The 25,631-nt window shown below is 44.6% G+C and overlaps 7 protein-coding genes across 9 annotated transcripts in view; 5 read left to right on the top strand and 2 right to left on the bottom strand.

Moving 5' to 3' along the window:
• The first annotated feature begins 1,206 nt into the window (after positions 1-1,206).
• On the top strand, positions 1,207-2,469 carry LOC111080715 (succinate dehydrogenase assembly factor 2-A, mitochondrial). Its single transcript, XM_022376503.2, has 3 exons — positions 1,207-1,315; positions 1,371-1,552; positions 1,610-2,469. The coding sequence occupies exons 1-3, from the start codon at positions 1,298-1,300 to the stop codon at positions 1,878-1,880; spliced, it is 471 nt and encodes a 156-aa protein (XP_022232195.2). The 5' UTR covers positions 1,207-1,297; the 3' UTR covers positions 1,881-2,469.
• Positions 2,091-3,338, bottom strand: LOC121404114 (putative protein TPRXL). The gene has a single exon (XM_041592838.1). The coding sequence runs from the start codon at positions 3,336-3,338 to the stop codon at positions 2,916-2,918; it is 423 nt and encodes a 140-aa protein (XP_041448772.1). The 3' UTR covers positions 2,091-2,915.
• On the bottom strand, positions 2,622-8,000 carry LOC111080712 (ran-binding proteins 9/10 homolog). Of its 2 annotated transcripts, XM_022376501.2 has the most exons (12): positions 7,906-7,999; positions 5,931-7,126; positions 5,410-5,574; positions 5,145-5,335; positions 4,898-5,079; positions 4,723-4,835; positions 4,503-4,654; positions 4,219-4,427; positions 3,960-4,153; positions 3,751-3,890; positions 3,575-3,686; positions 2,622-3,499 (listed from the first exon to the last, which is right to left on the bottom strand). In XM_022376501.2, the coding sequence occupies exons 2-12, from the start codon at positions 7,051-7,053 to the stop codon at positions 3,363-3,365; spliced, it is 2,718 nt and encodes a 905-aa protein (XP_022232193.2). In that variant the 5' UTR covers positions 7,054-7,126; positions 7,906-7,999; the 3' UTR covers positions 2,622-3,362. The 2 variants fall into 2 exon arrangements, with proteins under 2 accessions (XP_022232193.2, XP_022232192.2); XM_022376500.2 differs by having other exon boundaries at positions 3,751-4,153; positions 7,906-8,000.
• A 308-nt stretch (positions 8,001-8,308) lies between these two features.
• Positions 8,309-10,687, top strand: LOC111080714 (peroxiredoxin-6-like). Its single transcript, XM_022376502.2, has 4 exons — positions 8,309-9,809; positions 9,871-10,245; positions 10,303-10,378; positions 10,446-10,687. Exons 1-4 carry the CDS (start codon positions 9,727-9,729, stop codon positions 10,572-10,574), a joined length of 663 nt encoding a protein of 220 aa, XP_022232194.1. The 5' UTR covers positions 8,309-9,726; the 3' UTR covers positions 10,575-10,687.
• A 290-nt stretch (positions 10,688-10,977) lies between these two features.
• LOC111080096 (potassium channel subfamily T member 2) overlaps positions 10,978-25,631 on the top strand; it is a 94,968-nt gene continuing 80,314 nt past the window's right edge. Inside the window, exons 1-2 of one of the 2 annotated variants that reach the window (XM_022375530.2) lie at positions 10,978-11,537; positions 15,113-15,783. In XM_022375530.2, the coding sequence (XP_022231222.2) occupies positions 15,704-15,783 (80 nt within the window). In that variant the 5' untranslated portion in view covers positions 10,978-11,537; positions 15,113-15,703. The remainder of the gene's footprint in view (positions 11,538-15,112; positions 15,784-25,631) is intronic. The other variant, XM_022375541.2, reaches the window with a different exon arrangement.
• On the top strand, positions 17,983-18,586 carry LOC111080103. Its single transcript, XM_022375548.2, has 2 exons — positions 17,983-18,051; positions 18,107-18,586. Exons 1-2 carry the CDS (start codon positions 17,983-17,985, stop codon positions 18,584-18,586), a joined length of 549 nt encoding a protein of 182 aa, XP_022231240.2.
• Positions 18,712-19,358, top strand: LOC111080094. The gene is made up of 2 exons (XM_022375523.1): positions 18,712-18,828; positions 18,882-19,358. Exons 1-2 carry the CDS (start codon positions 18,712-18,714, stop codon positions 19,356-19,358), a joined length of 594 nt encoding a protein of 197 aa, XP_022231215.1.

The following is a 25,631-nucleotide window of genomic DNA, read 5'->3' as shown; positions in this document are numbered from 1 at the left end:
AAAAAAAAAAAAAAAAAAAAAAAAAAAAAAAAAAAAAAAAAAAAAAAAAAAAAAAAAAGGAAGACTCAGTGGCTATTATATATTTTTTACTCATTATTTTAAGTTTTGTTTTTTCAACAAATTTTTATTAGCCCTAGGGGGGCCGTAGGCAACTGCTAATCCGGCCATGGACCAATTCTCGTCGTTAGACTTCATGTTTTGTTGGTGTATTCTGTCGCTCGACTCGACGCGGGAATTGACGAAGCCGAAAGCAGAGTCAAAGGCTAGCCTAAAAGAGAATGGAAGAAATACCCCGCGCGAACGTAGCTAAAACAATCCACAAAACAAAACGAAAAACCAATTCAAGCGGCAAAAAATTTTAGAGCCCACACACAAGCACAGTATGAGTGCACTCATGAATACATGGCACACACATTTACGTAATCTGGAAACGAAACTCAAAACGGTTTCGGAAAATAAGAATTGATAAAAATTTTGTCGTGTCTGTTTACACACATACATTTGCAATGCTCAGCTTGCTTTCGCTTCCTGACATGAGTCATACATGCCGAACGGCCCAGCTCCCGACCCGAATGGCCTGGCTCCCGACCCGAATGTCTCAGCCTGGGACAAAAAACTCAGCTGCGCCTCTTTCGGTGTATGAACTGGCACATCTATATATTGTATAGGTAGTGTGTAGAACATGTAAAACATCGACTTTGCCATCAAAATACCATTTTCAAATGCCCGCCAATCTCCATTTAGCGCACAAAAAATACCGTGGTGGAATTCAAAATTTGCTCTCTCTTTGCCATATGGATTTTCTTTTGGACCTTTTTTGTTGGAACCTTTTTATGTAAACAATGCAATAAAAAGGACTTCTGGAAACTAGCCAATCTTTTAGAAAATTGATGTATCTATCGGATAAAATTATTTGTTTAGTGCTGAGAGGGCTAACTAGCTAGTAATATTAAACTGAATATCAAAATCATGGAATACGATTTCAATCAACAAAATATAACGTTATCCCATTGTAGGCCAGGGGGGTATTTAATATTTCCACGAATTTTATGTAACTTTAAAATATTTTACGCATTACAGGTGAAAGATGTCGGTGGTCATTTTTGTTTTATAAGTAAAGAGGAGGATGGAGCCACAAAGAGCCTTTACAAATAGTATTATTTTCCGCGGTTTAACAAAGGGTGCTCGACTTTTTAAATAGAGGGGTGTATTGTGGGTTAAGTCTCGTTTGATCGCCGAATTGCCCTGATTGTCGCACTGCCGTTATATCACTTTTTGTTTGTTAATAAAAATAATAATGTTGCGGCAATTTCTGGTATGTTAGAGTCTCCAAATCCACCAGAAATGGTAGCTGATGTACTTGCCTTTAGTTTAGCACAGCCCCGCGTCTAGTGGTGCGACCCATTGCCCCACATCGCTTTGCCAGTGGCAGCCTCGACAAAACTGAGTTTGCGACTCCCTCACAGATAGTCGACTACGATGATCCGCCGCATTTGCCTGTGCCAGAGTACCCAGTCCGACCCGACGAGCCCCTCGAGACGCGGAAGCAGCGGTAAATCGTATGCACATCTGCCACAAGTACAATAATACCTGTCCAGTTCCTTCCCAGGCTGCTGTATCAGAGTCGAAAGCGTGGCATGCTAGAGAATGATCTGCTCCTCAGCACGTTTGTGGCCAGGCACCTGAAAGACTTCTCCGCCGCCCAGACAGCCCAGTACGATGAGCTCATCAACGGCGTGAGCAACGACTGGGACATATTCTATTGGGCCACCGAAACTAAGCCCACGCCGCCCCAGTATGATACGGAGATAATGCGAATGCTTAAACAGCATGTAAAGAACGAGGAGCGTGTGCAGCGCATACGGCAGCCCGACTTGTAGTAGATCTTTTATGTCAATCCAGATATTTTAATTGCATTTCACACGGAACATGTAGCAATGCAGATATTGGATCCGTGCGTTAGCTTTCAGGAGAGGCTTCCTTCCGGGCGTAGCATTATGTATTTCTGACGATTAGATCCTCGCCTTAGGATGCTTATCCATTGCTTAAACAGCCCTGATCCCTGCCCCAGATGAAAAACAATTTGAATATCCTGAAATACACATCCATACAATATATTTAAACGATTATCCAGTTAATTGAATTCTGCTTGCCGTACGTGTATGTCCAACCTTGTATACATACATACATATGTATGGTATATATATATATTTAGAGTAAATGTAAATTGCTTAACCACTATAGCGAAATGTTACACTTAAAACTTTGCTGATGCCTTGCTTAGTCTTGCCGCATATGCATGAAACTGATGAGAAAGTTCCATGTTGCACTGGACAGATCTACGGAAACGTGATCGTGTGGCAGATAGTGAGACACAGAGAGAGAGGAGTGTAAAGAGTCTACAAACGTTTACAGCAATTAACTATTGACGGGTTGGTTCTCTAATAACATGCTACATAGATGACTGAACTCTTTTTCTTTTAATTAAGTGTTCATTTCATTCTAGATTATATTTCGGGTTTGAGTTTTAGTGGGTTGTTCTCAGCTTGTTGTGGGTGTGAATGTGTGTATGGGGCTGGTTTGGGGGGCGCAATGGCAAAACAAACAAGAGGCGGTTGCACTTGAATGGTAATTTCAGGGTTCGTGACGCAGCACAGTTCGCAGTTTAATTATACATCATAATATTACACACTTTATGCTTACAAGGGCTATATAAAATATACGTTAAAAGTTATTAAAAATCACGCTAAATCAAAAGGCCGCAAATAGTCGCCGACTTCAGACTTCCGACTGCAGATGTCGCGCATCTTTAGAAAATTAATCAGTTAAAAGAGGGACATTAAATAGGCCGCTGGTAAAAAAGGAGAACTGAAGTAACAACAAAATTTAACCTATTACGAAAAATTGTAAATAATCTAGTCGAGCGTCTCGAAGTAGTCCTGCGGATCCATATACATCGAAGGACTGCTTCCGCCACTCATGGATGCGGCTGCTGATGCCGCCGCAGACGCTGTTGCTGCTGCTGCCGCCGCCGCTGCTGCTGATGATGAGGATGAGCTGACCCCACGATAACGACCACGACGCATGGCACCTGGGGCTCCCCCACCCGTACTACGAATGCTGCTGCTGCTGCCCGTCATGACAGGATCGTAGGTGCGGGATGAGGACGCTTCGGTGCTGCCGGACAGAGAGGACTTGCGTCGCCTCTTGTTGCGACGACGCCGACGACGCTTGGTCGTCTGTACAGCCACCGCCGCGGTTGATGTGGAGGGTACTACGCTGCCCAGCGGTTCGGTTAGTACGCTGGTGCGCGGCAGGGTCAGCGTGGTCTCGAACATCTTCAGCAGCGTCGGCGAACTGGGTCAATTTTGCGGGAACACATCGTCGATGGTAATGAAAGCATCTTCGCCCAGCGAGTGCTGACCGATCACCTTGATTAGCTCGGATGCATGCGCCACCAGGAACTCCAGCGGTGGACGTCTCTCAAAGTTGAGCGACTCTGCAGGCGAAAGCAACACAGGAGCGCATGAGAATGCAGTGCGGAAATGGGCAAGTGCCGAGCCAAGAGACTTACCCAATATGGCCGAATTGAGCGTGGTGGAGACATTTTCACGTCGCGAAGGGCACAACAGCCAGCCGAGCGGACTGGACCAGGGGTTTGAGTAGGCAATCAAACTAAATGCATCCTGCGAAATAAAATCAATATCCATGTATCACAGGTGCTGCTGGCAATGGTGGGGATTATTTTACCTCCAACATTTGACGCTCTTCCTCAGTCATGAGGTTCTCCTTCTCCAGCTGCTGGCCCATGCTGGACAGCTCCTTGCCGAACTCGAGTATCTTCTCGATGACACGACCACAACTGCGTGATGAGGGTGACACGTCTACATCTGGGTGCGTTTGGGCAACCTTGATTAGCTTGATTCTCTTTCTGGTTTCTGATTTTTCTATTTCTATACCCATTTCCTCGTCGATGGCATCTAAAGAGTTGCGCACTCCACTGGCACTGGCATTGGCGTTGGCATTGGAATTGCCATTGGAGCACGAGTCGCCGCCATTCGAGTGGCTCTGGCTCTGGCACGGCTCCATCTCCACATCCATGCTATTGGTGTCATGATCCGCGCACTTGTTGGAGTTATCGTCCATGGCCATGCTGCAAAAGGTGGAAATCTCTTCAATAAAAACTCTGCCAAAACGAAATCTTTTACGTTAACGAACTTTTTTAGATCTTGCTTATCGACGCTCTCTAGTTTTATCACAGCTGGAATCGCAGTGTTGTTCTGTTGTGTTGTCTGGTTGCTCTGGCTGTGGCTGCTGTTGTTGCTGTTGCCCCCCTTGCTGTGCTTGAAGGCCTTCGTTGACTGTATCACGGAGGTCTGATTTGTTGGCATGGTCTGTGTGGTGGCTGTGACTTTATTGTTGCCCTGCTGTTGGGTGCAAAGATAAAGGAAAAAAAGACAATGAACGTTCATTCCCTTAAACCGCTGAGAACATCGACTCACCTCGATGTCAGCTCCGTTGATCATTTCGATAAACTGACGACACTTCAGGGAGAACCACAGATTCTTGTTGGTCTCCAGCAGGCCGGGATACGAGCGCAGCGTGTGCTCAATGGCCTGACTCATTTTGCCGGTCTGTATGAGCTTGATGATCTCTGGAAATGTGAAAGATGGAAACAATTATTTTCCCGCTGGTGCTTCACAGGAGCTTAGCTCTACTAACTTTGTCGCGTCTTGATGGAGGCCAAGTCCTCGTCGAAGGGCTGGTCCGTGTAGCCGTTGAAGGCCTCGGCCGTCTTGCTGTAGCCGTTGTGCACCAGATAGGTGGAGACCAGGCTGCCAATAACAGTGGATTATGAATAATTTGTGAAACTTGAGCGCACTGCTGCACCACTCACCGGTTCATTAGGTTCTCCGGCGTCTCCAACAGATGTGGATATCTGTCGATCTTGCGCATAACATTCGCGCGCATCTCCTTCATCATGTCCAGGATTCTGTCGAACTTAAATGGCTCCTGGCCAAAGTTGGCGTCCACCTCTTCGCCGGGCGTCTGCAGACCCACTGTCGGATAGAGCTTGGTCTGTGGAAATACGTGTAAATGGAAGTTAGCCTGGGGAGGAGCGATTGGACGGGTCGGCTACCCACCGGCAAGTCCCTAAATGCGATGCCCAGGTCCACGCCGTTCTTTGTGTAGAAGCAAGTGTTGTTCACGAAGTTCACGCAGCAGCCGATGACATCGCCGGTGGTGAAGGTCGGCCCGTAGGTCTGGCCATTGCCCGAGGAGCTAAATGAGTTGCCGTCGTCGCCGTGGTAGCCGTACGACTGTTTGTCCCAACCTACTTGGGTTAAGGGGTGTGCGGACATTAGGAAGTACGAAGGATTTCCCCTAACTAACGCTGTGGACACATACCTGGCAGGCGGTTCATGCGGAACTGCTGGGCGGTCAGGCCGATGCCCATGTAGCCGTTGCGGCCCTTCGAGATGATGCGCACCTCGAAATAGTACAACCCACAGGAGGATGGGATGGGGTAGGCAGTGCGCACGGAGGCGGCATCACTGTGCTGTTTGCCCACGCCTGTAACGGGAAACACGTTTTCGTTAATAAATTTACAATTTACATTCTAGTTTCCCATTTCTGTTGTAGCAGTGGCGCCACCTGCACAACTCTGGACGAAGCTCGCTCAGCTGTTCTGTTGGTTAACATTTTGCGCTAACAGCACAGCACACTGGTCTGGGCAGTTCCACAGGCACGCGAATAAGCGTGGGAGAAGTGAGTGCTGAAAAACAAAAGCCACAGCACAGCTGGTGCGGAAGAGCGGGACGGCCATCAAAGTGCATTGGGTGTTGCGCACTCTTCTACTCCTACGAAGGTCTCAGTGTGCCCGAAATGGGACAAGTGGGAGTGGGATCAATGGGTCGGGTAGCACTCACCTTTGTAGGTGACGCGCAGATTGTTCTGCGACAGCCCTATCGACAGACACTTGTCGTGTGGACTCCAGCAGCGCGGCAACGGAGTCTCGGTCTCGTTCACATTGGGATAGAGCAGACGCAGCGGATCCACGCCCTGTTGCGTGGGCGGGTGACGTCCACCGCCGGAGCGGGGCGAGCTCTGATTCGAGCTCTTCTGGGGGCAGTTGCCTGGGAACATGTCGTTGGTGAAGCGGCTTCCGTTGTTGCTGTAGAAATGACGGGTGCGTCGCGCTGCGGCCGCGTTGTTGTTATTGTCGTCGTTCTCCTGATCCTGATCGTCGACGGCAGCGACGGCGGGATTGTCTGGGACAGGGAGCGGGGCACGCAACTGTTGGCTCAGAGAGGCGCGGCTCGCGCTCTGTCCGGCGGTGGTGGCGGCAGACGCGTGGGTCGGCAGGACGGCCACCGAGCTCAGCCTTTGGGTGGCAGCGGATGTCGACGGTGCCTGGTCGTCGACGTCTCGGGGAGCGGAGACAGCGTCGTCGCCCTCTTCGAGGTCGTCGTCCTCAAAATCGTCGATGCGCTCCACGGCTTCGTTGGGTATGGCACCGGCGTCAATGGTATCCGCAATCGCGTTGGCTTCTATGCCCACTGGCAGCTGCTGCTGATGTTGTGGACTTCGCTCTGGCTCCGAATCAGAGTCCCCGTCCTCCAGTTGGGGATACTGATGCTGCTCCGGCTCTATTTCTATCTCTGGCCCGTCCTGATGCTGCTGCTCGGGCTCGGGTTCTGGGTCCAGTTGTGGCGCTGATTGGGGTTGCGGTGTAGTCTGGCGAAAAGGAGGAGTAGGAGAGTGATGATCATGGGATGAATGGTCGTGACCTTCGTCTTCATCTTCTTCTGTATCAATGTTAAATAAAATGGCTGCACTGAATGACTGGGGAGGGGGGACGGACGAGGATGAGGAAGGAGAGGAGGATTCACTCATGGGCTCATGGGAGCCTCCGACTGTGGCTGCCGTTTCTGCTGCTGCTGCTGTTGTTTCTACCGCTGCTACTGCTGCTGCTGCATTCCCTCTGCTCCCACTGCTGGTGCTGCTGTTCTCCGAGGACAAGTTCGGATGCTCGTAGTTGTCGTTGTCCATGACTATTGAATGCGCGGTACTGGATTGGTACTTGTGGCGGGGCACGGGGAAGAAGCACAGTTAGAAGAGAACGCTGCGAACACGAACGAAAATCATTTTGAGTGCGGATGACTTTTCTTTCTTTCTGTTTCTGCGTGTGCTGTGAGAGGATGCTGTGTGTATACGGTGGGGGGTAGGCATGGTGGGAGGAAGGGCTGACAGGCAGGCAGGCATACATCAACCTCAAAATGCAGTGTCCTTTGTCCGTTACTCCGTCCGTCTCCCTCGCTCGCAGGCTCTCTTTCGTTATTGCACGCTTTGGCCCGCTTGCTTTCTCTCTCTCGCTCCTGTCTCTTCTCTTCACTTTGCTTCTCTGCAACGACTGCGACGCAGCTCTGACCCAAAATAACAGCAACAATTATTGCATCTCCAACCAAACAACAACAACATTTACAGTTTCGACGCGCAGCTGCAGCACCAATAACATGAACAACAACGACAACGAGGAACAACAACTAGAGCAACAGCAGCAGCAACAACAACAACAACTACATGCACGAGAATATGCAGCCAAGGCAAAAAATCAATACAATAATAATTAGTTAACTTTTTCTTGCTCTGCAGCAACGTTAAATTAACAACATTTAAACGGAATAAAATCATTTTGCAATTCGTTTTTACGTCGTTCTTTTCGACGTTTTCTTTGTTTTCCCTCTAACCAACGAGTCACTGTCCACACAAATACACGTACAATGGAGAAGAAAATTTTGCTGGGGCAATGATTTATTGTGAATTTGCTGATGGATTTGTCTGAATTGCATTCGATGCCAGTGGTTCGAATGTTGCAGTTAATGTTCACGAATAGTTAGTTACCTTTTAGCAGTGGCTACGCACTTTTTAAACTTTTTTTTTAATTTTGAGTGTAAATCAGTGTGACCGCGGATTAAATGATGAAATATACCGCCTAGAGGTGTCAAACCAAAGAAAAACCACTATCGATAGTATCGATGTTTTGCTGCTAGCCTCTACTATCGATGGTTTTGAGACTATCATGATAGTATCGAGCTACAGTCGTTGCGAGCTAAAGTCGTCAAAAAGGAAGAATATATGTCAAATGTATGTCGTAATCATGTAGAATGCACGTAACTCTTGTAACAACTACTTTGCATGTTTTGTTTAGCTTGTTTTGGCTACTTTGAACGTATGATTAAGCATATTCGGCATCACTGTTTAAAACTGGTTCCCTCTCAAAGTCTGCTTATCTCTCTCCCTTAGTTACTCTCTATCTCAATCTCCCACTACAAATCAACCACAACGATCTTCCGTCCCTCTCTTCACAGCAATAATACTGATTTTTGCTTTTGTTTTTTCTTTCTGACAAACAACACGTCGGACGACGATAAACAGAGGCGAGTGGAATATTACCAGGGACTTTATAATAGAACCAAATGTTTTTGCGTCTTGGTTTTCACTCTATCCACTAAATGGATAGACTGTACTGGTTACACATGTAAGCCGACAAGGGGCTGGGTGCAGCGCAAGTGCCCCGAGAAGTCTCCTCCAAATGACCTTTTGCTGGCGAAGACTGGCCTTGCCAATCGATCCATCCATCCAATCCATTCAGCTATGCATCCATGATAGAGATCCCCATTTCCGAAGGTTTGCAGGTTTCCATTTCACTTTTCCAGCTGTGGATTTAATCTGTTTTCCTCGGAGCAGTCTTTCGCCTTCTGAGGCAGTGCTCTGTCTGGCCAAGACTCAAATGCTCCTATCCGTGAACACCAAACGGAGAGCACTCTTCACTGGTGTGGCGGATTTCCATGGCACTCACCCACTCAGGCACACAAATTGCCTCGCTCTTGTCCAGAAACCCACCGAACCGGAGGCTCGTTCTTGTCCGTGTGCCCGTAGAGAGCGCAAACCTTTGGCTGTGTACGTGGTTCTACGGGCACTCACCAACACCATCACACAGCGCACCGCTCTCTTCGGTGTTACACGCCAACTGTCCGTGTGGGAGAGTGCTAAGTGGTGAGAATAAAATTGAGCTGGTATTGGTAATTGTAGGCGAAACACCAACACCAATGCAAATGTGATCACTCTCTTTCGTTGTTTCGACTCTCTGTTTATGTTTGGAGCTGGTTACCGGCCGGAGAGGGATCAGCTGTTTCCACAGCTGCTTGGCGATGGAATTCCTGAAGGGATTCCTGGAATCTTTGCTAATTTGAAACGAAATTGAATAGGAATAGGAATAGGAATAGAAAAGGGGAGCCAAACTGTACTTTTCCATGAGCTAATCACGAGTTTCATCACAAAGTCCAGAAATTTCTAGTTCTCGTTTTGGGCGAGGCAAGCTAGTAACAGAAAAATGGCCTCAGTGCAAGTATTTTTTATAGGTATAGAGGCCTTGCACGAGGTTTCGTATATGTACCTGCCCCCCTTCTCAAAAGCAGCTGCTTTGAATCGCTTATTATTCTATATAATCTATACACAACACAACCATAAACATGCGATAAGGCAGGGCAGCGTCGTTCTCTCTCTGTTTCGTTCTCTGTCGCGCTGCCCGATCAGGCCCGAGTCTGTTTTATATAAAAGCAGCCAACGCCGCTCCATAAGTATTCAGTGCAGATACAAGCTAGCAAGCGAGCTAAACAAGTTAAAGAGGTAGTAAGATCCATTGACTAAAAGTTGTGCAAAATGCGTTTGGGACAGACTGTACCTAACTTCCACGCCGATACCACCAAGGGGCCGATCAACTTCCATGAATGGCAGGGAAACTCGTGAGTTGCATCCAAATTGCATTAATTTCCACTCCCACTAAATACCGAATACCAAAACCAGATGGGTGGTTCTGTTCTCGCATCCGGCTGATTTCACGCCCGTGTGCACCACTGAGTTGGGACGTATCGCGGTGCACCAGCCGGAGTTTGCCAAGCGGAATACCAAGTGCCTGGCCCATTCCGTGGACGCTCTGAACTCGCACGTCGATTGGGTGAACGACATCAAGAGCTACTGCCTGGACATTCCCGGCGACTTTCCCTACCCGATCGTTGCCGATCCCACCCGGGACCTGGCCGTAAGCCTGGGCATGCTGGACGAGGACCAGAAGAAGGACCCCGAGGTGGCCAAAACTATTCGGGCTCTGTTCATCATTAGTCCTGATCACAAGGTGCGACTTTCCATGTTCTATCCGATGTCCACTGGCCGCAACGTTGAGTGAGTATCCAGCTCGAAGATTTCCCCAGTGTCCGTTCTATAAATCTGAAATCACAGTGAAATTCTGAGGACCATCGACTCGCTGCAGTTGACCGATCGTCTGAAGGTGGTGGCCACTCCAGCCAACTGGACTGTGAGTATTGAATCTGAGGCAGCTTAAGGATCTCCATACTGACTGCTATACACTCTTTTTACTCTAGCCTGGAACCAAGGTCATGATTCTGCCCACCGTCACAGACGAGGAGGCTAACAAGCTGTTCCCCAAGGGCTTTGACAAGGTCTCCATGCCGTCCGGCGTTAACTACGTACGCACCACAGAGAACTATTAGAACTATTATTATTATTATTATTTTTCATATTCCTCTTGCATATCTGTATTCCACATATTTTCATTCTACACTTTTGTGCCATAAAACAATCTAATAAAGTGAGTTTTATATACCTAATGATCTGCATTACTGCACTTTTAAGAAAATCTAAATCTAGAGTCTATATTATAGAGCATTACATATACACCAATAAACGGAATTGCTGCAGCCGACCTCAACATATAAGCCGCGACTGTAGAGCAGGGAGCTTTGCTGGCCAAAGCTTTCTGTCAGCTTTGAGTCAGATGTTTTTGATAAGCGGTACTAACGACTCCCACGCACGCCGCTTGTTCTGCACCTTCGTGGCGCTTCTTTAATTCTTTTGGCGCCTGGCCTCCAGTTCAAAATTGTCGTTGAGCGCGTGCGGTCGTTCTCCAGGAGAAAAACGGTGAACAAAGTTCGAGTTGAGGTTTATTTATTCTACGCTCTGTGTTTTGGGCCGCCTCCCGTTTGGACAAACTATACTACAAAAGGAAAAACTTTTTCTGCTCGTCCTGCTCCGCCCCTTCCCCCTTGCACTACAATTCTCAGTTCTGCCTATCGCCGCGTATTCTTTTTCACTCTTCCGTCCGCGTGGGAGTGTGTCTCACTGTCGGTGAGCGGGTGTAAACGGGCGTGTGTGTGGAGTGAGAGTATAATCCAAACATGTGAAGCGGTGAACAAATCATCTTAACACTCCGCTTCGCCCCCAGTGATCTGATCGTTTTTGCGTGTCCCGGAACGACCAATGCTCTGCAGAACCTTAAGGGGCCGCAAAACTTTTGTGTCCATCTGTAACGATAAATGCAACAAACCGAAGTTTGGCCAAAAAAAGTTCCGCTTCTCGCTGTTCTCATAAAATATGCCAAGACATTTACATCTTCGCAGCTCATCCCCCGGCCCACAGTCCCAATGGCCGGCAAAGTGTTAAAGTGCCACAAAAAGGTACGAGAAAATATTGTCCATTGAATAATGCATTCAATTACGACTGTCACATAAACAAATACATGTCCAGCGAATGCTCCCGTGGGCGGACACATACGTTAGGTTTCAAATTTACACTCATGGCTGAAATAATGGGTGCACCGCATAGTATTTTATATTTGAATTCAAAAATTAGCATAAGAATTAGGTTACGGTGTGTTTTAGCAAAATTATCATGCAATATGTACATATGTATGTACATATGTACATATGTGTCTCTCTTTTAAATTGCCGTTCATTTAATAAATTAAACATGGGACAAATGAATAAGCTCTTAATCTGGGACCATCACACTTTTCACCTAAATTGAAAATGAATAAAAACACCCAAATATAATTTCGAGCTTATCTGAGATCAATTTGCTTGGGGGACGGGAATGGTAACTGGAAAATGAAAAGTCAGCAAAGGGACAAAATCCGATGGCGGTGAATGAGAGTGCGGGCGGGGGAGACAGACAGACAGACAGATCGGCCTGCCATAAGCCTTAAATATTTATAAAACGATTAAGCAAACTTTTATTTTGTTTTATATTTGGAAAGCTCTCATCCTACCCTCTCCACCTGCGTGCCATTCATGAAATGTTAATTTTAATTAAGCGCCGCTTCTCAGCTTAAAAAAAATAAGGAAAATGCAAGAAAACTGGGATTAAACAAATCCGAAAGGGACGGATGGACGGAAAGAGTGCGGGAAGGAGACACAACGCGAAGAGTGAGGAAGACAGAGACAATGCTGAAGAAGCGACAATGATAAAACAATAAGTCAGCGGTAGATGATGAACAAGGGGGAACACGGAAGAGAGAGGTGTGCGCTGGATATGCGGAAAGCGGGTCAAGTTTTTGTTATAAAATATTCCAAGTGCCGCAAAAAAGAAAATAAAGCAACGAAAAATAATAATACCAAGTGGAAGCAGGGGAGGAGTGAGCAGTGCGTGTCGTCACCGCGGATGTGGGACTTGTTTAGCAGCTCCGGGGGGTTCTTTGGATAATCCTTGTGCCAGAGACAACTTGCGCGACTTCTTGTGGGGCATTGTGTAGGACAAAGAATAATAAAGCCTAAGAAAAACAAAGCCGGAAAAAAAGTTTCCCCCTATCCTCCGCTGCCGTGTTGTGGATGATGATGATGAGAAAGTAAGGCCAAACAGGTTAGGGTCCACAGAGAGGGGACACGACACGCGAAAGGCTTGAGACTATGCGTAGGTACATAAACTCGACGCCGCGTCTGGCTAATTATTGTTGATGAAAACTCACACACACAAGCAAGCGAAGAAAATATGAGCCCCCAAACGCCGCCTCCTTTCGGTAAACAAAATTCAACTTTTCTTTTTTGGAAATATAATGGATGCACTGTGTCTCGTTCCTGCCCCGCTCCTGCCTATTCATGATGAACAATAATTTGTTATCTGTCCGCTTTTCGGCCCAGAGAGTCAGTCGTCTATAAATCAAGAAACCCCAAAAATATCCATCTATTGTAAAAGTATGCGTGGGCCAACAGCCATCTCATTGTGTGCCGGCAGAAACATAATTAAGATATTAAATATTATTGTGCCCATACTCATACTTGGACCGCAAAGGGCAGACTCATTTAATGCGGTGGCATCCCCATAAATAATGATTAGAAATTAAATGGGTTTTGCACGGTGCAGGAAATCATCCATTTACCACGAAACACAACACATAACTAGCGAAACCAAATCAATACTGGGGTGGGCTTCAAAATATACACAAATTTCATTAAAATGTTGATAATAAATCCAAGTAAATTGAACCATTTCCAAATACCTGATGCAGCATTTCAAATGAAACTAAATTATTGCAAAGTGATGTGTTTTCAACTAGTTTGATAATACAAGTAATTATGACATTCCCAAATTAATTAAATGGTACGAATTTTAGTAGAAATATAAAGGTGCCGTGTCTGGAAAACTTACCAGTTTTTTAATTTATACACAGATTTTTACTTGAAAAATAAATTCATATCTCTACAGGTAGATCTGCAGGTCTGCACGACATTTGACAGTTTGAAGTTTTGTTGTTTTTTTTTAGATTGCATAGCATATTTTTGGGTGGAATTCGTGGGTGTAGAACTCATGTAAAATGTTTGAAGAAATTCGACAAAATTACATATTCAGAACAGCATTTAAATTTCTAAATATAAACGTATAAAAATGGGACTTTTCACGCTTTTGTTACATCAAAATAAAGTCAATATTTGAAATACGTGTATGTACGAAACAATTGTCCATTTGTTGGTTGCATACAAAAAGTCAGTGTGTGCGCACTCTCTGGAAGTGTTTATTTAACCGAGTGTTTGCTCGTTATCCTCCTAGATTAAAAGTGTTTCGACAACAAAGCCAGATAACTCATTTGAGTTACTAATTAAAATAGAAACAGATTACAAGTTTGTTTCCATAATTCCAATGCTTTCATCACCGATTGGGACCAACAATTCAAACTTGGAAAATCTTAAGCCATTGAGTAATGGGGCAGGTTTTTGAATAATATTCCCATCTGAAATATAATTAAGTCCCCCCCACATTATCATTATCATTTTAGCAAGGTTTTCCTCAATCAGTTTTCAGCATTGGTTACCGTGAAGCTTATGTACGCCTGGGCGGACTAAAACTTTAATGCAATGAGAAAACTATAAATCTAATTGAAAATCTAATTTGGCAACGACTCGCGTGACTAATGGCAAAGGCAGCCCCAAGCCGAAGACAGCTGCTGGATACAAATTTGTTAATTTCACCAGCGCTAATTTGCTGTAACTAATTAAAATACACTTTAAGTAAAATATTTCGCTGGCATATAAATAAATGTGCGCCAAGGCAAGGAGAGGACAGATGGAAAGGGAGAGGGACATTGCGGAGCAAATCTAATTAATGTGCGAAACAAACGCAGGAGAAATTTATTTAGCGCTTACCAGCAGGCACCGGAACGGTATGGCACGGCGACGCACCTGAGACCGGCAGCTCCTGGCGGCAATAATCGCGTAAATTTTTCACAAACAGACAACAACAAGTGGTGGAGTGGCAAATGCCTCAAGTGGCAGCCAGTATTCCATTCCGCATCGCCAGCATCACATCTCCTCCTGTCGTCCGACGGTGTGTCCGTTCATTGTCTGAGAGATGATTTGATTTGGCTGCCTGCCTGTAAATAATAGGCCCGATGCTAAAGCTCCTCTTGGCCTCCTCTGGAGGGTAGGTACCCTCCCACTCACATGTAAAACTGTCTGTGTGTTTGTTTGTTTGTTCTTCGTTCTTTGTCCTTTGTTTAAGTGTGTTGTTTGAATTGAATTTGTTGCTCTTTGACGTGAATGCGGCAATGAGAGTGGAGATTTATAGGTCGAGATGAATGGATTTTCAGCATGGCATGGGGCGGGCTTGGACAACCCAACCAAAGCGAGTACCTATGAAAACGGTTTAACATGTTGGTACTCGTCCCATTTTTTATTATTTATTTAAGGTTTTCCAATATCATAGCAGCATTCCGCTTTAAAACCAACATACACCAAAATGTTTTTTCTTTGAATATTTTCAGAGCCATGACCGAGCTATCGATCCCAATATTTGAGCAAGCACCTGTCGCAGGATTGCTGGTATGCTAATAAATTTTGCCCTGTGCAATCGCTTTAATTAAAGAACCGACAGCGTCAGCGCTAAGGTACTGTGAATTGTGAAGTGGGTCGAGGTGCGGGAAGCACACAAGGGTTTGGGGCATTGTGCGTAAAGAAGGACATTCGCCAATCTGTGGACGCGCCTACGCTCGCCGCGGCCCAACCGGGCCAGTGGCGGCTACTTGCTGACGGGCACAAGTGCGCCGCGCGACGATGAGGTCGTCGCTGGTTCGTTGCCAGGACGAAGGCGTCTGCAACCGCAGCAGGACCAAAAGCAGGAGCAGGAACAGCAGCATCAGCAGCAGCAGCTAGATGCCGGATACGCAGCCCCGAATGAGTGTTTAATTAATGTGACGGACTTTAGTGATATTCAAGTGAGTAGCGAGACTAGCGGGGCTGGAGCAACGACCACGGCAGCAAACACTGAGCTGAAGGTGCCGAACATAGCGACCACAACCACAAACATCGCCAACACCAACAGCAGCACAACCAACAGCACAAACAGCAGCAACAACATGTCACGCATTATACAACCACGTTATCGATTCCGAGATCTGCTCCTGGGCGATTTCTCATTCAACGACGATGGCGAAAGGTAAGTAAAAACGACCATTTGCCACCTGATTGCCCCCCACACATCGTCTTTACATTGCGCATACGACCATACGACGCGTGGCAGACCAATTCGTCAATATAGAACCAAGTACCAACCACAGGAGCCGAGAATAGAACGTTAATTACGCTCGCCAACTGCAATTGGCAAACAAAATTTCCATATTTATTCGTATTTTGTATGTCCCCTTGATATCTGGCGATCGATGAATCGATTTACACTTGACATGCAATGCGTAGGCGGAGGGTGAGAGGGTACTTGGCTGCTAAATATTCTACCCCAAAGTCTCTTGCCCCAAAGTCTCTTTACCCTCGCGAGTGCTAATCTAGGTCTCGAAATTGGATCAAAGCATTTTCAGTAAACGGTTGACCCCATGTTTCAATGACTTGTAATTATTATTTATTATTTAAATGCGAAAAGGTATTCTCAGAATTGGGAATTAGGAATGTATAAGATACAAAATAAAAAGGAGAATCTGTTGATAGGAAATATATTGAAAATATTCGTATATTGTTTTGAAGTTTGAATTGTTACATGTATCCTGATGCCATTGTGAACTTCGTTAAATTGTAATTAAATCAAATCAATACATACATCACTCTGTTTTGTACCATCATTGATCCATGGCTCACACTAGCTCCGGACCCATCCCCCAACTGCATCAAATGGAAGTCTGAACCAAAATAAAATCAACGAAAACCAATCAATAGTCGCAGCTCTTACCATTCATTTGGAGTGTCCATCCAGTGACACGAATAAAAAAAAAACACGTGAAGGAAACGTGAATAATTTGATTTAGCTGCGAGATTTGTTTGCACTGATAAGGGAACCCCTTTTGAATATTTGGACCAATCGTTTTATTTGTAGAGTGCTTTTCGCGACAATCTTTATGAGTTTTTAATTACTTTTTTAATTGGGGAGCATTTGCTAGCTGTTTCGAACAGTTGATGGCCAAACTACACTTAGTAGCAGTTCAGTTCGAGTTATGATTGCCAAACACTTTTTCGTATTTTTTGGGGCTCTCTGTATTGTTTCTATGCAAACTGCAGCCAAGGACGTGGTATGTACTACTACTACTCTTCGGTCAAGTCAAGTGTTTGCGAGTTCACGATTTCTCAATTACAGGATGTTAGCCCCAAAATGAAGGCCACACTGTTGTCCGCTGAGTACAATTATGATGGGAATTATGTCGAATACTTTGGGCCAGCTCCTGGAATGACTCAGGTCCTTTTGGGAAATTTGACGAAACTGGTGACAACAATTTTCGTGGACATTCGTGCCGTCAACGATGAGACGCAGAGGGTCTTCTATAAGATAGAAAACTTTCCCGTATGCAAATTTCTAAACAATCGCTTGATATATCAGATATATTCCCGCTGGTACGATGCCATCGTGGGCAACACCACGCAGATCAAGTGTCCCGTTCGGCCGGGTGCCTATTACCTTGAAAATAGGCTGACTACAAGCCTTGTGCCGCACTATCATCCGGCTGGGACATATCGCATAGCTGTGCGAGTGAAGCCGGCGCATGGTGGACCCTTGGCTGTGGAGCTTGTCTGGCGATATCGTGTCGTAAAGAAATAATTTCTTGTGCGTTTTGGAGGGTATTACATAACATTTGACCTCGTATCAAGATGCAATAAATAATAGGTGCATGGAACAGTTGAATTATACCTGGCAATCATGGGTTATGATGAATTTGGGTGTAACAGGCAGGAGGAAATGTTTTATATTTATTTTAAAGTGTATTTAAATTAAAGTTAATTTAATACTACATTAACGTTTAAATTTAAGTGAGCTCCTTTTGATTTCAATATGTTTGTGCTTAAAATATTAAATTAATAAATGGTGTTTCTATAAACCATGCCCTGTTTTTCTCCGAGTGTAGTGCAACTTTTTTAGTGGTTGCTTAAGCACTTCCGCTCCAATCGAAATGTGTCCCACAATTAAGTGCGCAGCCATCCCAAACGGAACTTATCAACCATCTCGTGATAGGGGGGAGCTAAATAGTAGATGGTTTTATAAAGAATAACACTAATGGCTCCTCAATCAAGGGTGAACACAGGATGGACAAATCAAGTAATTTTCTGCTTATGTCTCGTGTTAATTTGCCAATTAATAGCCCATCAATGGGATGAGCACAAAACTGAATGCACTAATAATTCTAAAGTATAGTTCAACATGGTCGCTGGTTCTGACCGATGGATGTGGGCTCTTCTGGGCCTTCTTTCGGTGGTGGCCTGCGAGGAGGTTTGTTTCATCTCTAGCTCACCATGTTCGGTCTTTCACTTTCGGTTTTCCCCAGCAGCCGACGGTTGTCCGGATGGGGAGATCAAAGTTCATTCTGGAAGCTCTGGAGACCAGTTGTGACAGGAACTTTGTGGAGTATTTCCACAGGGTCCCCAATACGGCGGAACCACTGTACACATTTCGGGTGCTTAAGCTGGCATCTGCCTTCACCATTGACTTCGCTGTCCGGGTGCGGAAGACGCAGCGGGTGATGTACAAGTTGGACAACTTCGATGGCTGCCGGTTCCTCGAGAATCCGTTGATGAACAGAATCTTTGGGAGTGTGTACAAGAAACTGATTGTCAATGGCAGCTTTTTCAGTTGCCCCATTAAGCCGGGTGTCTACTTCCTGAAGAACGAGGGATCAGTGGCGATGCTGCCCAGCTTTCATCCCACGGGACGCTACCAGGTGTCTATGCAGGTCAAGATGCCCAACAGTCGGGACCCTTTTGTGATGCAGATGCTCTGGATGTATAACATTGTGCGCATCAAATAAAGCCTAGCCTCATGAGCTCAATTAAAACCCTGATTTAACTACCCAAGTGCTGTGTTTTTTTCTGCCTGAACGATTTTGTTAGAGGGTCAATTAATTGCTCATTAATGAAGTGGTTAATAGCAGCCATGCAAATGGCGAAATATGCCAGTCGCTGGTTCATTGTCATGGCATGTGCTATTCGTGTTTGTCTGTGGGCCCTTGTGCTCCCTTGTGCTCATGCTGTCGGTCTGGCCAAGGACGAGGTATAATTAGCCAGAAATATCCTAAATCCATTGCTGAATCTATGGCTTTTTAGGAACCGCTCGTCTTCAAGAAGGGAAACATAAACTTGTTAATGGATTCCCTCGAGACGACCTGCGATCACGACTATGTGGAGTACTTCCACAAGGTGCCCAACGCGGGGCTGCTCTACACCTTCCGAGTGACTCGGCCGGCCACTGCCTTCACCATTGACATCACAGTAAAGGTGCTAAAGACCCAGCGAGTGATGTATAGGACTGAAAACATCAATGGGTGCGAGTTTCTCAGCAATCCCCTACTTAGCAAAGTTTTGGGCGTCGTTTACAAGCAGCTGGTGGTCAATGGCAGTTTCTTTAAGTGCCCCATCAAGCCGAGTGTGTACTTCCTGAAGAATGAGGGAACGGTCGCGATGGTGCCAAGCTTTCATCCGCCCGGACACTTCCAGCTCACGATGCGTGTAAAAATGCGCGACAGTCGGAAACCGTTCGTCATGCAAATGCTCTGGAAGTACAGAATTGTTCGCATTAAATAAACACATTTGCATTTGGAGGTGTGCAAATTGGTTTAGTTGTCTCTAATCCTCAATATACATACTCGTACATATGCTTTCTGGCGTTGCTCATACGCCACGTGGTTCGCACATATTCCCAATGGTGTCGTAAGGTCACGTTGTGTGTGCGTATGTGTGTATGTGTGCTACTCGCGAAATCATAATTTGCCAGCAAATGCCTTCTTTGCATTTAATGTAGCGTAAACATTTTAATTTTTTATGAGCCTCGGCTGCCACAGCCCAAACTCATCCCCTATCCGGATACGGAACCCAGCTCTTCCACCTCTCCCCCTTTTCCCATGCTCAGCTGACTGCGACGTGCGCAAGTGGCCGTGGCAGTTGCCTTTATAATGCCACGTAGGCCCAGCCACTTGCCCGGGCCCAGGCCATGGCCCACGACCGACTGATGGCCACGCCACGCCACCTCACGCCACCATTGGCCCAGTGGGTTTTTTGTTTGGGTTGTTACTGTGTCACGGATGCCAGCACGTCTTGCGTGGCCTGGTTGCTCTACCTGAAATCGGTTATAAACGATTTAGCAGGCTCTGGCAAAGGCTCCAAGGGTTCACTTGAGTGTGGGGCGACGGCATCTAGCATCGTTGCCACACATTCAGTGCGTTCCTGTGTTGTACATAAACAAATCCCCCATGAGAGCTCAAAAATGGGAATTTCATTTACTGATTCGTTTTCTTGACTGACTTTATATGACAAAGAATTCAGTTGAAGAGATTTGTGCCTAAAATTTTAATATTTTTCAACAATAATTAGAACACATACTCTTTTGTCTGGATCTGTTTTGGATCAGTGTCAATATTCTTCAATCTCTATTTTAATTACTTTTTGAAGCCGGCTTTACTCAGAGAAATTTTTACGGGGTTTAAATTTTCTATTTAGATTTCAGACTTATTTAATACGAGATTCTGTTCAAGTAAACACACAATCCGATTGATCATCTTCATAAACATCACGTTTTAGATACTTACATATAATGGGTAAGAACATTTTCTGTTCGGTTTGATCGACCTGCCACCATTCATATTGTGTTCTTGAAGAACTCTTTGAAGGCTTTGAATTAAAGACTTTGTGGCACCATCTACCTTTTCGGTTGGAACCCTTTTTTTTTATGAGAATAATTTAATAAATATGCGGAAATTTCGCTTTTGTTTTTCGTGCTTTGATGACAGCATTTTGAGATCAAGATATATGGGGTCTTAAATACAACATTTTATGGCCTAAGCCAGGACCTATAAACTATGGCCAGGCTTGGCCCGAAACTGTTTAATTGCCCGTCCAAATGGCTTTGGAATTTTTGGATTTTAATGGCCACACGTAGCCGGAGCTATGTTTATGTCAGGATGGCTTTAGTAATTTGTTGGCACTCGTTAACAGATGAAATTATCCCAAATTCTGTGACGAATGCAACAAAATATAACATTTCAAATGGCAAGAGCTCCTGCTGCTCCCGCAATTCCTTTAGCTTCTTAATAAAGGTCAAAGTTGAGGCTACTTGAGCGGATTCAGACAACCCACTTTGGCTTCATTAGCAACGAATTTACAAACAAGATTTTTCTGGTCGTAAGCACTTCAAATGGTTCGGAAAGTACGACCAACAATTTTTCACTGCGTAACATGAGTAAAATGTTCAATTAGGCTTGTCGGAGTGGCGGCAGTGAGGCAGCAGTCGGGGGGCTTCGTTTACCTTTACCTTTACCAAAAAAAAAAAGGGTTTCCATCGAAAGTTTTTTTTCTCATTATATTTAAGTGGAAAATGCTCCAAAACACAACAGCGGACGAGGAAAAGCCACCTCAACAAGTGTAAGGAGGAGCATAAATTGAGAAAATCCGTAAATACATCAGGAGAAGGGCTCGTTGAGGTTGAGTAATGGAATATTACATGTTTTTCGCACGTTGAACAAAATTTCAGAGCGGTTGAGTCAGCCAGATAGAAAAAAGAAAAATCTGTGCACTTGATAGACACATTCTGACTTTGTTTATACTCGTACCCATCCCGCGTCCAACTTTATACTTTGTAGAAATATTGTACCCACACAGCTGATTATACGACAAGAACATGAGGGTCTGTTTGTGAAGTACAATTTCCGACCAGGAGAGAGCTGACACACATGTGTGGCACAGCGTAATGACTTATGTAAATCGCATTGCATTTGTCATCGCATCCGGGCCCAGGTTTTTCCACATCTACTTGTACTAACATTCAATTAGAGCGCTGCCAGAAAAGTATTATTCTACCTTGTACGAGTACTGTTCAGAATGTGGGATATAATGCATATGACCACATTATGTACTTATCGCTTTCAAAGTTGCTGCAAATGTGGGAGGCCTGTTTTCTTTATCTGTACATTTGTCACTATTAACAGGTAAATCTAAATGTATTTACAATTATTATTCTAAACGATTTATACTGCCTAAACGATTTATACTGCCGCTTCCCGAAGATACATATTTACTTGTTCTTTTATATGAAACGCTGCTAAAGCCACCCTAACAGCAATCCTGGCGCATATCGTAGAGCCTGTAAAGCGAACCTGTGGAAGAGCCCTTGCACAATCGGGGCAACTATAATTATCCTAGCATTGTACAAGACACAACGCACCCACTGGTTGCTGCTGTACCGTGTTTAATAATGGACAGGTTTGGGGCGACATGAAAATGCTTCGTCCGGAGGGTTCTCAAGGCCATCCTGTCGGACCACTCGTACTGCAGGCCAAATGGTGTGAATTATGCATACAGTTTCTATGTATAGGTTACAGGCTGTTCAGCTTGCCGACGCCAGCGTCATAGTTTGGTGAGGCGGGGGAGGAATGCAGCTATCCTGCATTATCCCTAATGGGTAGCATTCTGGGGAATACTTTTCAGATTATCGCAATGCTTAGCAGCACCGATCAGTCAACGAGAGACAGTGAATTATTACCAGGAGTTCTCTAGTCATTTTTTAGTGAAACAATTTGGTACTGCGCGGCTTTGTGAGAGACATCAGGCATTCAGTATTGTCATGATGATCGAAATTAATGTTTAACTGCACAGTTTGTGCTCATTTTGGCAAAGCTTGGTGGCGGCTTCTTATACAATATGTACGTCTAAGTTTGGCTGTTCCATACTATGTTGCTATGCAACGATTACAATTATACCTAAGCAATACCTACATTTAAATAATGTCCGATTTCATAGGACGACCGCACTTTAACTATCCTCCACATGCTTACTTACGTACATATCTGTGTATGTATTTACATATAGATTAACATTGGAGTACATACAAACAGAGCTTACCATGCGGCTATTCTGAATGGTTTCTGTTTCTATTTTCTAACATTGGCAACGTCATCGTCTATTTTTACGCCTGGCAACAACAAAGAACGAGGTACGACTTACACAGAAGCTCATCGCAGGAGGTGGTCCGGGCTGAACTCTCACATTTTCGCATTTGGTCGGATGGGGGCAAAAGAGCAATACAAACAGCGCTTGGGTTCATCAATGAACTAGCACTCGTAAATAAATAATTATGTGTTGCGATGGCCCAGGGATCGATGGGGAGGTCGGGACCAAACAAAATCCAAACTAAAAATCGAAAGCAATGCCAAAGTCTAAAGCCAACAGCATTTGTGAGAAAGAAATCTAAACTGCAGCCGTTTTATGACCACTTTTATGCTCAAAGTACAGATTCGTTTGTGTGTGTGTGTATGATGGGGTGGGAGGATGGTGTCCCGACCCAAAAGAAAAAGTTCAAAAATCAATCAACGTGCGAAAAAGGCAATTTGTGGCTGCCATTGAACGACGAAGGAACAGCATCAGTGTCCGTGGTGAAAACCGCAAGAATGGAAAAGTTTGATGATAAAAACCGAAATCTCAAATGTCCTTACAGCATCAAATTTTGAATAAAAGCAATGTCTTGGATTTTGCGTCTTGTCAGAAGGCAAATTAAAATATTATTCAAATATTACTGTTTGACTGTTTACCAGAATAAGAAATTCATTTGCATTTCCAATATTTATATTCTTGAGTGGATATAAAATAAAAGTACAAATATTTCTCCTCTCAGAAATGTCAAGCACTTTCTAAAATAATTACCATACCCTGCTCTTTGTGAGGGCATAGTAAACCCATTCTTGAAAATTCTATTACAAGAAAAGTTCCCTTGCTGTTGCTTCTCGGCAGTGGCAGTGAATAGTGGGTAGTTGGTGGGTGTGTCTTATGGGTGGGGATGCGTCTGTAAGGCGTGTGTAGGTGTATAAGTAGGTGTGCTGGGGTGGATGATTGTTGGGATGTCCGTTTTCTTGTGTTGACAACTTTTTTTTTGCACCGACAAATGTGGCGTAAAACATGAGCAATTCTCGACTTTTTGGGACCGTGTGCCGGCCTTTCTTTGCTCGACAAAATAAATATTTCAGCTGTGTCCTCGCTCATTGTCCCCAGAGTGCCGTTGGTCAATGATGCATTTAATAGCGTTTGCTTCAACAATTTCGCTTTCTTTAGATTTTCGCGGTGCTTACGAGTATTTGTGACAATAAACCATAAAGAATTTTTCAATTTCCTCACAGAATATATTATTGTGTTAGGAAGAATATGCTTCACCAATCGCTGGCACAGGACCTCTGCCCACGCAAATTTAATTAGCAGAAGGCCCATGCATGACTGCGACTGATGGCAATTCGGGACATTTTCAATTTAGCAATTACGTGGGCGGGCAACGAAAGGTACGAGTCGCCAGGGGCAATCACGGATTTACAGGTGCGATAGACAGACCTCCGTCTGGTGCCGGAGCTGCAGTCAGTCAGCCAAAACGGATATCCTTTCTGCCTGGGCAGAATCAAGTGAAGCCAAACGAAACCGAATCGAATTGCACAGAATAAAGCGAATCAAAGACAAGCCAAGTGGAAGGGAAGGATACTATACTGAGTCCGTTGACTGCTTGTCGGTCCAAGCCAGCAGACAGGGCAATCCATCCGATCCGGCAGCTAACCAATTTGAATAGCTACGGATTTGCGTATGCAAATTTTAAAGTACTTTGCGGCTAAGGCTGTCATTTTGCAGCCATTGCAAATGCTCGGTGAAACAAAAGGTGGCACGGAAGCGCGAAATTATATATTGAAACACACGGCTCAAAATCATATGAACCGTTAATAAATTCTCATGATTTACTGGCTTCTGCTTCAGCTTCAACTGTACATTTGCATATGCATATGTATGTACTAGAGGCTACCCTTACTTCTCCGCTTCAAGTTGTGTTTCTTTTAGCCATTCCATTTTGCCTTTTCCCTAGTTAAAAACCTCAACAACCTATTAACATAAGCTTTAAAATTAAATAAAAATACTTGTGTGTCTAACCAATCAAATTTATTTCGTGGTATTTATTTATATTGAATGTAGTATCCACTGACTCGTTTTTGTGAGAGCTAAGAGTTTGATTTTGTCTGCTAATCTCTACACTTATCCACACATAATATCTAGTTTAGATTTTCGATATTAGTCCGGTGTTGGCTGCCTCATTAAGCAAATAAGAAACTGTTAGTTAAACAATCTGGCAGCAGATAAAAGCCACGCAATAAAATAAGATAAGTCTGCCGGGGGTTATCCTTAAGCCGACATAAAACTCGGCTCTTAAACATGATATCCAATTCCTTGAGGTTTAAGTAAATTACTAATTGCTTAATCATTAATGCTTGTGTTCTTATAGTTTTGATTTACAATAACCCTATAGAATATTGATCAATTCTTAAAGCTTCCCCAAGTGTTTAATGTAATGCGCGGTGTTAGCACTTCCTGGTCTCATCTTAACAACAATCCGACACTAATTACTAATTACTGGCCAAACGTCAAACGAATTTCTGTTCTGCTTAACGCATCTCCAACGCTTTTCCAAACCTCAAACCAGAAACTCAACGGTTTTCAATTTCTAATTTAAGTTCGTGCCATTGGAGCAAATTAATTTAAATGAATCGTTTCAAGTTTTCAACTGGGGCGAGAGTGAACTGATTTGGAATTGACGCAATTGAATTAAACTCAATTGCTTGGTAATGAGTGTGGTCGGAAGATGAGGACTATGAAAGCGAGGAAATAGAAAGTAAATGAGCGCTAGAAATGACAGAGAAAGTGAAAGTAAACATTTGCTCCGTCAGGCAGGAGTGTCGGACAATATTGAAGAGACGACTGCGGCGACAACAGCCACGGCAGAAAATAAAAGAAAGCCGTAAAGCAAATAAAAGAGTTTTACTCTCTCTCCGTAGCCGTCGTTGT

This window comes from Drosophila obscura, unplaced genomic scaffold (genome assembly GCF_018151105.1).
Source record: "Drosophila obscura isolate BZ-5 IFL unplaced genomic scaffold, ASM1815110v1 contig_186, whole genome shotgun sequence".
In the NCBI taxonomy this organism is placed as follows: Eukaryota; Metazoa; Arthropoda; class Insecta; order Diptera; family Drosophilidae; genus Drosophila; species Drosophila obscura.
Note: the sequence above shows the minus strand (reverse complement) of the source record. Positions and strands in the feature narration are given on the sequence as shown.